The following is a 13,404-nucleotide window of genomic DNA, read 5'->3' as shown; positions in this document are numbered from 1 at the left end:
ATCCAACTTTTGTACGTAGAGGGCCCATGACTCAGTGTAGAGAATTTCTCAAGCTCCGGATGGAAGAGTCAATGACCAGAATATACCTACATACACGTAATTACTGCTTGTTGTATCCGCTCTCTTTGTGGCTGTTCAAACCATGATGGTTGTTGGAGTTGCCAGAGGTCGAAGGGGACTTCACCGTCAGTGGCAAGATGATGAGATGGTTGTGGCGTCGACCAATTTAGAACCACGGAACTCGGGGAAGTTGGTTCTTGGACGGGGCGAGAAGAAAAAGACACTGGAGAGACTAAAAGAAGGAATGTCAGTGACTGGACAAAAGGTCGGGATTTTGCGAAAGTCTCGGGGTAATGATTGGGCACACGCACTGATTTAAGGCTTGGTCGAGGTTGAAGATAAAGTTGGGCAAATGTGGGAAAGAAAGTCGTGTCTTAGTTCGGAGATGATTTATTTAGGCTCCTGCTAGGTATGTGGCGAGTGATGAGATTGTCAATCGGGGTAAAATCATTCTTAGCTTACTAATAAAAAAAAGGTCCATTTTCCATCTTTGTCACAGGCCATACATAGATGCTGTCAGGCAAGATTAACATCTCGAACATTTCGAGATTGTTGTGGCTCTTCCAATCGATCCCAATGCCCTGATATCTATCGTCGGTTCTTGCGACAATTTGTCGTCCAGACCTGAAGTCAGGGATCGCGTCCTAGGTCAAGCCAGACAAGCTTGTGTGAGACTCTCAAAGAGTCTTGAGCCCTGTTTGTTCACCTTGACCATGAACATCTTTTCAAGATGGTCGTCAAGTTGGAGGGAGGTCCAAAGAACGACAAATGAAAAAGCGCCTACCACACTACGAACACCACCTACCTACGTGTGTACTAGGTACGATATTACGGACCCTTCCAGAATTTATAGGCAGTAATGTGATGAAGCAAGCGCGTTGTACGAGTCAAAGGATGATTATCATTCATAGCCTCTAACATCTGCTTATGGAGGAGATGTAGGAGGAGGCGTTCAGCAAATGCTAGAAGCCCTTGGAAGCTCATCCTCGCCTTTAATCCCCTCGGCACGGATTTTCTGGTCGTTTTTCAAACACTCATAGATGGAAGTCAAACCATATCGAAGTTGGGGAGGACCTATTGAAGACAGTTTTCTTCGTCAAGGTGGTCTGAAGCCATCAATATCTTTCTCAAGATCTCAAGGGCAATGGAAGTCTGTTGTCAAAACTCAAACCCATCTTCAGGCAGTGGGAAAATGTGATGGATTGTGCCCATCAAAACTGTTGACCGGCCTTCACTTCCTCATTGCGACTAAGACGAGAATGATAATGATGATTTTGGCCTCTTCTTGAACAGGTTTGCCTCTCGGTGACGTCATTGCATGCCCTTCCCAACGGTGCCCCGCCCCTTTCAATTTTGGGTATGCGTTTCGCACCCGCATTGCCACGAGGAGGCCGGACCCTAGTCAACACGTTCCCATTCAACGTCAACTTGAAAGAGGATACCGACCTCCACGCCCATCAACACCATGCCCATCACCATGACGAGCCCCAACACAATCAGAGTGAGATTCAGCATGCATTTGGAACATTCAAACACGATAAAGTAATCATCATATTTATGTGCAGAGCACGAGGAGCATGTTCATGAAAATGATGCCCAAGTGGCTCGTCAAGGAGCGGCCAATCAACCGAGTCAGGAGAACTCGTTGGAAATTGGCGAGATCGCGGCTGCTGGAGAGCGATGCATTGAAAAGGTAGTATTCATGTCTTTAAGAGTGTTAATTTTGTGTTCTTAAGGGTTTGAGTGTGATATCTTTAATGCCAAAGATTTAAAGGAAGCTGGTGGTCAATGGAGATATTGCCAGACAGATTATTGCTTCACTCGGTATCTTTGATGCGCACTTGAGATGGTGACACATGAGAAGTGAGGAAACAGTTTTTTTTTGAAAAATCATGATGAATGCTGTTGAGCATGAATGTGGGCATCCTGCAAGCTCTTCAATCGCTTTGACAATGTCCTTACCATGTCATGTTTTGCGTGAACAAAAGTTGCCCATAATGGGATTTCTTGCTTACTCAGTTCAAGGACGTTTTTCGTGGAGCCGAGTTGTTGTGTAGTACTGTTGAAATATTTCAAAATGGATCTTTCAACTTGTTGCGTATTGTTTGAACTCATAAAAAAGAATCCTACCTAACGAAGGCAGGCCATGTCCAAATTCGTCCAAAGAAGCTATTCTTTGGTTGATCTAGGAATCCATTTTCCAGCTCATTCAAATTCCTCGAATGAACTCATTAACTCGTGATTGCCCATGTGTTGATTGGTCTAACGAGCTAACGAGGCTTGAGGACGAAGATCCAGTGGGTAATTCAGGAGTAATTGAAGTTGGATTTTTTGGTCCCTCTTTAATAGTGTATGTACATGATGCTTCTTTTTCCTTTGACTTTGAGGGTCACTGGGACTAGAAAAAAAAGTTGAAAGCACAAAGAACGGATGCATTAGAGTTCTCACAACTCGTGAGATGGGTTGTCAACCAATTTCTATGAACAGAATGAAATGTCTCTTTTTCCGTCATCAGAGCAGCGTTGACTCTTTTTAGGTCATGATGGTGGAGGAATTGGTTTACGATGAACAGATCGAGTGTCACCATAGCTATGATCAAAGATGTCATACTACCTACACAACTGACTACGAGCCCCAACAAGAGGAGGAGTGTGATGAAAACTTCATCAAGAACTGCTACATTGAATACAAGAATGTGGCGTTTGATGAGCCCGTCAGGATTTGCAACGAGAAACTCATCAGGAATTGTGACAAGCCAGGTAGGAAGAGGTTTTGGCCATCGATGGTTCAATCAATCACAGAGTAATCAACTCACACGATCAGTCAGGCCCAAGAACCATTCCAAAAGTGAATGAAGAGCAGTCTTTTAGAGTTAAATCAAGGTGCTTTCCTTAGGTGTTGCAAAGAGCACGTGTTCCAATCTTCGATTCGATCGAATGTTGATTTAGAAGCTATGGACTGATCTAGAGGAGCACGTTTGGGGCATAAATTGAAAAATGCGTTTGAAGCGACATCAGCAATATTTCACAACAAATGAAAATAGTCAGTGCACTCAAATTTGATTTGTCCATTCGCTCCAATGATTGATTTGTCCAATTGAATGAGGTTCTGGCAAGCCGTATCAAGAAATTGTGGTCAAATGAATAATTTCAGGCCTTTGTAGAAAATCGCTACGTGATTTCTTTTTAATTTTGCTCTCTTCCTACTAGGTCAAAACATTGGTGAATTCAGGACAAATGAGGCTTATTAAGATTTTCAATCACATTTTGAAGTATCCAGCACTAAATCGAGGCAAAGGATTAAATTTCAGGGATTATTCGAATCAATAGTTTGATATTGAAAGCCTCCAGAGGTTACTTTGAAATTCATTTAATTTTTTTTAAAGTTTTTTTCTTATCCTGAAATCTAAAAAAGTTTGGCTCCATCTACTTGTGGAAAGTAAAGTATATGATTAAAGATCTCAATGGAAGCCAAGGGATTCGCTCTGATTATATCTTACTAACATGTGCTAACGTCATTTACATTTTATTTAGCTTTTTTATCTGGTATTTTTTAAATATATCCCAATGACTCATACCACCCCATTCCGTTAAAAAAAGGAGTTGAGAAACATGGTTACTATGAAAAAAAAGCCATTGATGACACAAGAGGTTTCGTTTAGGCCCTGATGTTTGTGAAACAGTGTACGAATCTGAGTGCGAGACTTCCTATCACGAACACGAGGTCGATGAGGATGTACCCGCTTGTCGAACCATGCAAGTGGAGAAATGTCGGGATGTGACCGTAGGATATACGACCGAGCAGCAATGTGACAAATGGCCCAAGCAAGTGTGCGAATTGGAGAATAAGACTGTCAAAAAGTACACTCCGGAAACTCAGGTGACATCATCCAAATTCAATTGAGTTGTTCAAGTGATGCAATGGTTAACGTCTTTCATTAGTGCCGAAAAATTCCGCGAGAGGTCTGTGGACCCGGACCTTGCCCCATTGAAGCGGGACCCGAAGAGTGTCGTGAGGAGATGAAAACTGTACGTCTACATTTATATAAAAAAATAGTAAGATATAGCCTGAACGGGACGTTGTTTGTTTTACTGCAGGTTGTTCAAGAGATTCCCAAGGAAAACTGCGATCTCACCCCTCAAAAAGTGTGCAAGCATGTCACCAAGCTGATCCCAGTGTAAGTTTTTTGCGCTTCCCATTGATTGATGTTTGTTAATTGCCATTGACTAAATGCCGTAAAATCATCTCCGTTTGGTTTAGGCTGAAACCCAAGGAGAATTGTGTGGACATTCCCAAAGAGGTGTGCGCCCGTGCTCGACGTAATCCCAGGAAGATCAACAAGCCAGTGATCAAGAAGTGGTGTTACACGCCCACAGAGGAATCAGGGTTAGGCGATTTTAATCCCTCCACAGCACCCAATAACATTGCTGACAACGACGCAAATGCGGACCAGGATGGAACTCCGACCGACTTGCCGCCCTCTGTCGAGGACCAAACGACAGCAGTGCCGCCCTCTGACACGTTTTAGGCACACTTCAACTAAACTCTGGTCTATACTTTTCTTGACAGCGACATCGACGATCATTGACCCCGGTGATTTATGACCTCTTTTCCCTACACACCACTGAATTGACCACATACGACTATACTCTTTTACCCTCCTCCCCTGAACCGTCTTCCGACTTTCTTGATCCATTCAATAACATAATTTGTAACCCTGACGACCAAGTTCAGCGTATTGACAGGCGTCTTTTTATCCAACTTCAAACACATACGACTACGAAGTTATTCGCGGATGGATAATGGTTCTGTCCATTAATTTATAACTCTGCGCCGTCTCACATTTCAAGTTTCTTTCTCTTTCCCCTTTTGCAAAAAGAGACAGAAGAAACCGAGCGGTTAAATCTTGTAGATATCCATACTATTATTCGCTATTTTTTCTCTCCCACATACTTGGTTAGTTACTTATTTTTGTTATCCCGTTTGTGGGCATTAAACCAAACGAGGCATCACCATTTTTACCCAGCATTAATTGATTGAACCAACTCTGAACCGAGGTGTGGTCAACCAGACTCCTCATATTTAGAACTATGCATTATTCAAGCAATAATAATAATTTCAGATGTAAATGAAACAACCATTCGACATCAATCGACTACCAGACTTTATTTATTGAATTCACTTATTATGACCTAACTAATGATGAATCGTTTCCTTTCATCCACTTTAGGTGCTCTATCAACGGCTTTTAGGTTCACACATAAAAAAAACTTTTACAAACAATGAGCTTCTTCTCTGCCATATTTTCTGCTAACTATCTCTTTTCAAGCTTGCCACTTTAACCAAATATCGTATCTACTAAATAGACGTTCGTTTGGAAGCGTATCCAATGGACTATATGATGGATACCGGTGAGAAAAGGGCAGGTCCGGTGGGACATCTCCCATTTGGGTTTTTTTCCTTCATTACCTTCTTCAATCGTGGTTCTATTCACGTTGAATTACGATCCAGAATAATGGAAAGATTCTTTTTAAAAAAGTATACCAAAATAATTTGCCTTTCCATCCCAGATTACCGCCTCCAAGACCTCCAACCCCTGAAACAGATCAGAGCTCTCTATCTGATGCCCAATCCACCACTACCACGACCACTACCACTACCACCACCACCACCACCACAACAACAACCACCACAACAACCAGACCTGAAATTACAACTACAACTACACCTACTACCACCGTCACGACAACAACTACCACCACAACAACCACAACAACCACCCTTCCTCCTGTCACACCCGACACCCTGTACAACGCCCCGCTTCCGCCCTCTCCTCCAGTTGATGGGTATAGTGGCAATGTGCCCCCTGTCGGATCCCGGCTGAACCTTCCACCCAGGCAAGGTTAGACCTCTCCACCCGCAAACGATGCTTGCACACCTCGAAAGTCAATCTTCACTGCCAGCTTTTCAAAAGTACCCTAAGCTCAGTCATTTCAATAAAATTACTTCATTCGGCTCAAACAGAAACAACATTCATTTCTTTGGATTTTCTTTTCTTTCTTTTCAAATATATAGTAATAATAAAAGGAAAGCCTTCATATGTATTTTTGTTAGTGCGACGTCAGGGCAGGAGTAGTGGGTCAACATTGGTAAATTAATCCATCATCAACCTATGCTTACTTCCTCATCCACATCCTCCCAAGAACCATCATCAGATTCAATTTCCACGGGATTATCCGTGTCTCCTGTAAAGCAACCTCATTTTAGCTCCCTGGATCATGTCTCGAGTGGGACTTTGAAAGACGTACCTTCTTGTCCGTTGGCGACTTGCTGCTCCTCCAGCGCGGCCACGGCCGGCTCTTGAGGTCCAGCCTCAGGTTCGGCATTATCTTCATTGCCGTCATCATCTTCATCCAACATAATCATATCTTCATCATCATCGTCGTCGTCATCTTCGTCATCGTAATCATCTTCGTCGTCGTCGTCGTCTGTAAAGAAGTTGAAGCCTCCTTCATGGCCACAGAGTCGAAGAGCAAGAGGATGGAACGAAAAAAAGCACGACGGAGAGAAAGAGAAAAAGAAGAAAACAAAATTAGAATCTACATTGAGCTTCCATGCAAATCTAGAGACTATTACAAAAGTGAACGTACATACACTAGGTACGTCCTAAATAACGAAGCCTAAACGAAATATACATAGTGCGAAACTAGCAGTATGGAAGAAGAGTGAACTGGTCAATAGTGTGAAATAAGCAGGGCTTGAACCGTTACCGAGAAAAGTAACGCGTTACCGTCATCGATACTTTTTAGAAAAAGTAACACATTACCGTTACCAGTTAGTTTTGCAGAAAAAGAGGACCTAAAACTGCGAAAAAAACGCTCATGCAATTCTTTAACGTTTAGTAAATGTGACGTGAAACAAATGACTCCTGCGTTTATTTATTTGATCCCGTCAGTGGCAAGTAAGTCATTGCATTTGAGAGGGAATTGAAAAAAAAATCGCTCGTTAAGTAGATGAGAAGAAAGTAACGGGAACGGGAAGGCTAAAAAAACCGTTCCGTTACCGTTACTTTTTCAGAAAAGCAACGCATTACTTCAAGCCCTGGAAATAATTCATCTTATTCAAGAAAAATGAAGCTTAATTTTGGCCAAATTTATATATTAACCCATGATCCGAATTTACTGCAGGTATTACAGTACACACTTAGCTACAAAGTCTTCATCTATGGAGGGAATAAGTCTCTACATGAAAGCAAGAAAGGCACTGATTCATTCCTTTAGGCACTATTTGAACTTCCTAAATGACTTACTTTCTATCCACAACCATAGACGTCAAGGTGTACGAAATCACTTGTGCTAACTTAAAGTACATGATTTAAATCCCTATAATACTCTCTATGAAAGTCGCAAACTTATACCTCGTTATCGACTGCAGCATGTTGTTGGGAGCGGTTCTCCCCCCAAAAACAATGTTAGATTGACTTAATGAACAGAAAAAGGATTAAACAGCCTGTCAAATTAAAGAACTCGTTCTTGCCATTCTATTAGAAGCGTAGTGTCTCAATTTGGAGTCCAATGTCAAAGAAGAAATCATTCTAAAAGCAATTGGGAATATCTCGTATTCAAACCAAATCCATATGAAACTATGGCCCTTGATCGGACATGCCATATGATTCATAATCCTGCTTTGGAACTACGGTGTATAATTTTTTGGGGGGTCAAAGGCCAACCTACCAAAATGGTAGTTTTTTGTGAACTCCCAATAACAATGTTTTTAAAGGCCACGACGGAGCGCTTGAGAAAACGAGTGTCGTTTCACATTGAATAGAACATTTTCCGGCGATATAGCCAAGCAACCAATCTATTCATAAAAGTTCATTTAAAATATTCTGTTATTACGCCTTGTCTGTAAATTATTTAAAAAGAAGAAATATATTTTTGAAATTCCAAGTAGCAAAATACGTCGTAAATAAAAGGCTCAAATCTTCAGCGCTTTCATTCTTACCATCACCATCGTCACTGTCGTCCTCATCACCCTCATCTCCGTCGTTATCATCATCCTCAGCCTCGTCCTCTTCAGATCGGATTTGACCCACATCGTATAATCTGACCACAGATTCCTCATGAGTCGGAATGTTCGAATTCTCCACCACAGCCAACTGGAGGTCAAAATGTGACGTGGCCAAATCTACCACGGCCCTTCGGGTTTCAATTGTAGCTAGAAACAGAGACGACGAAAATTTCTTATACATTGAATACCCAATCAATTGATCGGCTTTCCGTTCAATGATCTCACCAATGCTGGAATAATCGGAGGCGTCAAACGTTCTAAAAGCCGATTCGAACTTTTCCTCGCCGTCGGGTTCTTCCTCTTGCATTGTGACTGCATAAATGATGTTTCCAGAATTGGAGAACTTCACTGTGCATTGGTCTAAGCCCGGGACGGTCTTTAACAGGTGAAATGTTCGCAGATCCCAAACTTCGGTGTTGGATATGATCTCCAAACCATTGGGATGAAACACTCCTGAGAGAGTCTGGTTGAGCTTGTCCAACTTACGGATCTCTTTCCCGCTCCTGTTATATATTAGTATAATGCAATCACATAAAAGATTAAAGTGACGTTTGAATGGCATAGCAAGACGTACCGGGAATCAAAGAGAACTCCATCATTGAGGATAAGATCGTCGAAGGGATCAAAAGTGGCACGATTCATCGAATAGTTGTTGGAAATGGCCGGATTCAGTTCCATGATGACTTTTTGAGTGTTTATATCATAGATCTTGGCCTTTTCGCCTTTGGTACCAATCACCTATTAGAAAACACGTTGATGTCGTTTTGAATGCGAGGATTTGGAATGGCGGGAACTCACCTTATCTTGGTGAACATTGGAGAATTCTACATATTCGTCGTGGTTGAAGTTCATCTTATTCTCAAAGAACTCGCCCAACGACCAAAGCCCCGAATATGGAATCCGCCATGCAGAGGATGTGAGTAGAAGTTTGCCTTCGCGATTTGGCTACAGATAAACCAAATACAATGAGGTCAGAATTTAGCCAGGCCAATATTGACATCATCACTAATATCTACTCACTTGAAGGTGAAAGAGAATGGTTTGATGGCAAGCAAACGAGCCTTCTTCGCTTCCAGTGGCCATATTGAACATCTTCACATCACCAGTAGAGGTTCCAGCCAAAAGAAAACTATCATCAGGCATAAATGCACAGCTTGAGAAAGTGGTCGAGGTATTTTCATCTCGAGGTTCCAATTTGAAGCTCTTGCTGGGCTTGAAACGACTATAAATCAACTGACGGTCCAATTTGCCGCCCTCAGGACCGCCAAAAGGAGGCCACACCTCTTTCCGCGAATGTCGGAGAGAGAAGTTCATGGGAGCGGCGTTTTTGGGTCTCGGATCAGGGCATTTGTGCGGGATGAGCAAATCAAATTCCGGGCATGTGGTCATAGGGTTTTTGCATAACGAATGCTGACTGAACAGATAATCACTAACGATGGAGACTAAGGTCACTTTCTTTTCCGAGGTGCCCTAAGAGAGAGCACGAAACAACTATTATCTCATTGGACCTTTTTGGGTAGTGAGGAGCACTTCTTACCTGGTTGAATTCACTTGCGTTGGGCAGGGAGAAGGGTTCACAAGCTCTCTGTATGTTTTTCGATGACGAGGCAGGGGTCCCCAGACCCACTATGGGCGTGTCATGCCGTCCACCACGGTTACGGTTGATCCGAATCGGAATGTTGGGCGTACTCACAGCGCTGGATTCAGAAGGTTTCACACCTGAAGAGGGCGGGCTAGAGGGCGTTCCTGGGGCGTCGAATAACGACCGATTCATGGACGAGGAAGCCGGGGGAGAAGCTAGAGCGCGGTTCAAACTGGAAGTGCTAGATAGCGGTCGATGAGGAGTGGTGGGCGTGACCAGAGGGTTGGGCGTATTGTTGACTGATCGGTGGATGAGCGAGCGATTACTCGGCGCATTCAAAACAGCGATATTGGCTTCACGTTGAAGAACCGCAGCCGAATCTGACAATCCCTCGGAAGCGAGATATTCTTGGATGAGTTGGAGCAATTGTTTCTTGGAGAATCGGATCTTGGTTTGAGCCACCACCGAGGCTCTATGTAGCATTTCGACCGAAAAGTCATTGCCTCGAGCCAATCGATGCACTTGACCTAGTAACAAATGGAACAAAACTGCTCATTTAGACAGTTGATTTGAAGAGAGAAGGCCATTATGAAAAGTACCTTCGCCCGTGCTCACGATTTCCATGAGCTCGTGAGCGTATTGTTGGAACTTGTAGTGCTCTGTTCGTTTATCTTGCAGAATAGGCTCGCGGACCAATTGTTGGAGTTGGCCATTAATGAAAATGGGCAATTTGGACATGATCTGCTTGGCAGCATCGGATCGGGCCAAACCCACGAGGGCTTTACAAGCCAGAGCTCGAATGGCATCGGCATCAGTGATCGGGGTCTTGATGCTCAATAGCTCTAAGAGAGCCATGATCCCGTTGTTGGAACGACAACAATCCCAGACTTTGTTGATCAAGTCCTCGGAGCTTTTTCCGATCGCTTTTCGACGATGGGAAGCCGGAGTTGTGGTGACAGTGGAGCTGTTGAGCGCATGTCGCGTTTGGATTCCAGGGCGATTGATTGGGGCACAAACACAGTTGATTATTAATGTTAATGCAGATTTCCTCACGTCAGCAGAATCCTGAAAAAAGAATCAATCATTTACATAGATTTTGTTTTGTTCTTAAAATTCTTAAAACTTTCTCCGAGGTTGAAAGTGAACTGAAAATGTTCGGTCATCATGAAGATCATCCGTCATGATTCTGGAAGTTCATCCAAAGGGCGGACAATCACGAAATGAGAAATGAGACCATTGCATAAGATTTGCTCTGCGAGAATTATACTACCAACAAGTCGAAATCTCCTCTGACATTGGTCCTGAGTTCTCGCGTGGTGAAACTTGTCGAGGTCAAAATACAATCTGAAACCCCTCCCATCCTTTCAGTGGCACTTGCCTGAACAATATCGCCCTCGGCGGCTCCCAAAACAATGTTGATCCCAACGGTCTTTGTCTCATCATAGAGCTCGATTCTCTCACATAATTGAAGCTGGACTTTGGGGACGACACAACAAATGGCCAGAACGTCCAAAGCACATCTCACCATCTCTGAGCGGCCTGTGAACGTCCAATCGTAAGCCATGGCGATGATCTGCAAAAGAGACCCAGCTATTTCGTCATTTCCCTGTCAAAAACAAGGGACACGGGCACACGGCAATTTACGTTCCGTTCTGAACTTACTTGAAGGCACGTGGAGACGCCGTCCAGATTGATGAACTCGTCCACCGGACCCCAACGGGATCGGAACGGCATGTGCTTCATGAGACTACTGACTCGCTCGTACACCTGTTCCGATGTTAATCGAATCGGCTTGTAGGACACGATGACGGGTTGGGGTGATTGGGCTGGATCGTAGCCCATACTTCTACGGGCGGGTAGAGGACGTTGAAATGAATGAAGGGGGGATTTTTTTAGGACATATCAAACATGTTAGAAACCAAGAGTTGAAGGAAAATGGTACGGTACGAATCACAATATTTTTTGGGTGAACTTCTTTTGCTCGCTTACCTTTTCAATTGCTCGCATTTCAGGGCAAGATGGGCCTCGAAATACTTTTTCAAAGCCACCATGGCGTGTCGAAGTTTCTGGCGCTGCGTGTACTCTTCATCGTCGGTCAGGATCAACATATCGTCATCGTCAGGATTGAGAACGCGCAAGGTGCTGATGGTATTGAACACCTTCCGCTGACCACCTTCCTTGTCGTAGAGCTCGAGGAGCTTCCGAAAAGCGGCGGACATGCCGAAGAACATGACTCCGAACTGACGACCCGTGTCATGGGAACACTCCATCAACCAGAGAACATACCTGGAAATTCATCATAACAATAGCAATCAACCCAAAGACATGTTAGAGAGGAACACAAAAAGATCAGCTTACTTGACCAATCGTATTTGGAGGTGCTCGGGCATAAGACAAACTTTCTCCATGGAGTCATCATCACACGAGAGATAGAACAGACATTGACTGACGGCTGTGGAAGCGATGGAAGGTCGAGGAATGCTCAAGAGTTGCTGGATGTGATCCTTGTTAACCCACTCCGTCACGAATTTCTTATGACAGAACAGAGCGGTGAGAAACTTCAAGGCTTCAAAGGCTAACCGCGCGTTCTTCGTGTCCCGCATGTTTAAACACCAATCAAATATGTCCTGCACACCATTCAGTTCGTGGATGTGAGCCAGGAACTCCTGGTATTCGGCCAAAGGTGTGAGAAATCGCAAGATAGCCACCATCTTCCCGGTCGTGTCCAAGGGATGGAACGAGAACTGGCCCAAGATCTGCGACTCGACTTCGGTCCACGAACTGTTGGACCAGTCGCCATTTTGATGCGTGGACGGACTGGCCAATCCCGACTGCGACTTCTCGGCTTCGCCTTCCCCCGTGTCCGTGCTCTTCCGTTTCACACCGCGACCGAGGGGTTGGGAGGTCGATTGGCTGCCCAAGTGAACGAAAGGTCGTTTGAAGGATTCCTGCGCGGTCTGCGACTCAAGGATGTGGGCACGCATACGCTTGACCAGAGTGGGCACGAGCTTGAAGCTCTTCTCGCGATTGTCAGGCTCGGTGGCCACGGCAGTGATTTCCATGGCACTGGCCAAAACCACCGTGGCGTACGAGAGCAAGGGTTCGGCGGCCTTGTCCACCCAACGAAACAATTGGCTAATGAGACCATCGGTATTGGACAGCACGCTCAACTCCAAACCGGGGGTGATGGCGATGATGAGTCGACAAGCAGCAACGTTCAAGTCGAATGCATCCTTGGTCTGAAATGACCGTGAAATAGCGAAGGTGACATGGATTAAAAGCAGCCGTCGACCATTTGATTTTGAATTTAAAATTGCACATCAGATTTTCATTCGACACCTCCCAAGGACCATAAGGATGAGTTTTGTTCCGTTGTATGGTTTAGTGACATCTAGGAATCGTCTTGGGTTCTTGGTTCAATGAATCGCATTTGAAGGACGATGCCGCATTTTCAAACATCTTTGGCCCATGTTGTGCTTTTCATGATCACAGCCATAACCGGCTTTTACAGAAGATAATGAAGGGGACAATCCCAGTGGGATCTTCTAATTTCACCAATAGCGACTGTGACTGCTAGAGATATAAATTTTAAAAAACTCAGTATGGCTTGAACTCTTCATCCCATTGAATATTCTAAATCAATGAACTTGGATAAATTTGAATCCAAAACCTGACTGAGGGAACGCTGAAGG

The 13,404-nt window shown here is 44.1% G+C and overlaps 2 protein-coding genes across 3 annotated transcripts in view; one reads left to right on the top strand and one right to left on the bottom strand.

The window, feature by feature from the left end:
- The window catches only part of LOC131877015 (mucin-2-like), an 8,062-nt gene extending 1,965 nt beyond the window's left edge, over nt 1-6,097 (top strand). Inside the window, exons 2-9 of the mRNA XM_059222570.1 lie at nt 1,354-1,561; nt 1,626-1,753; nt 2,597-2,819; nt 3,722-3,939; nt 4,002-4,088; nt 4,158-4,237; nt 4,321-4,446; nt 5,631-6,097. Of these exons, the coding sequence (XP_059078553.1) occupies nt 1,354-1,561; nt 1,626-1,753; nt 2,597-2,819; nt 3,722-3,939; nt 4,002-4,088; nt 4,158-4,237; nt 4,321-4,446; nt 5,631-5,967 (1,407 nt within the window). The 3' untranslated portion in view covers nt 5,968-6,097. The remainder of the gene's footprint in view (nt 1-1,353; nt 1,562-1,625; nt 1,754-2,596; nt 2,820-3,721; nt 3,940-4,001; nt 4,089-4,157; nt 4,238-4,320; nt 4,447-5,630) is intronic.
- On the bottom strand, nt 6,071-12,951 carry LOC131877014 (DDB1- and CUL4-associated factor 1-like; the record flags this gene model as incomplete). Of its 2 annotated transcripts, none has more annotated exon segments than XM_059222567.1 (13): nt 6,071-6,305; nt 6,369-6,569; nt 8,065-8,277; nt 8,356-8,633; nt 8,705-8,868; nt 8,929-9,075; nt 9,151-9,600; nt 9,668-10,239; nt 10,312-10,777; nt 11,091-11,285; nt 11,375-11,558; nt 11,702-11,998; nt 12,071-12,951. In XM_059222567.1, coding segments are annotated over 13 exon segments (4,128 nt in total), but the record flags the coding sequence as incomplete, so codon positions are not given.
- Nucleotides 12,952-13,404: the final 453 nt, after the last annotated feature.

This window comes from Tigriopus californicus, chromosome 2, assembly GCF_007210705.1.
Source record: "Tigriopus californicus strain San Diego chromosome 2, Tcal_SD_v2.1, whole genome shotgun sequence".
In the NCBI taxonomy this organism is placed as follows: domain Eukaryota; kingdom Metazoa; phylum Arthropoda; class Copepoda; order Harpacticoida; family Harpacticidae; genus Tigriopus; species Tigriopus californicus.
This window is presented reverse-complemented; position numbering and strand designations above follow the sequence as displayed.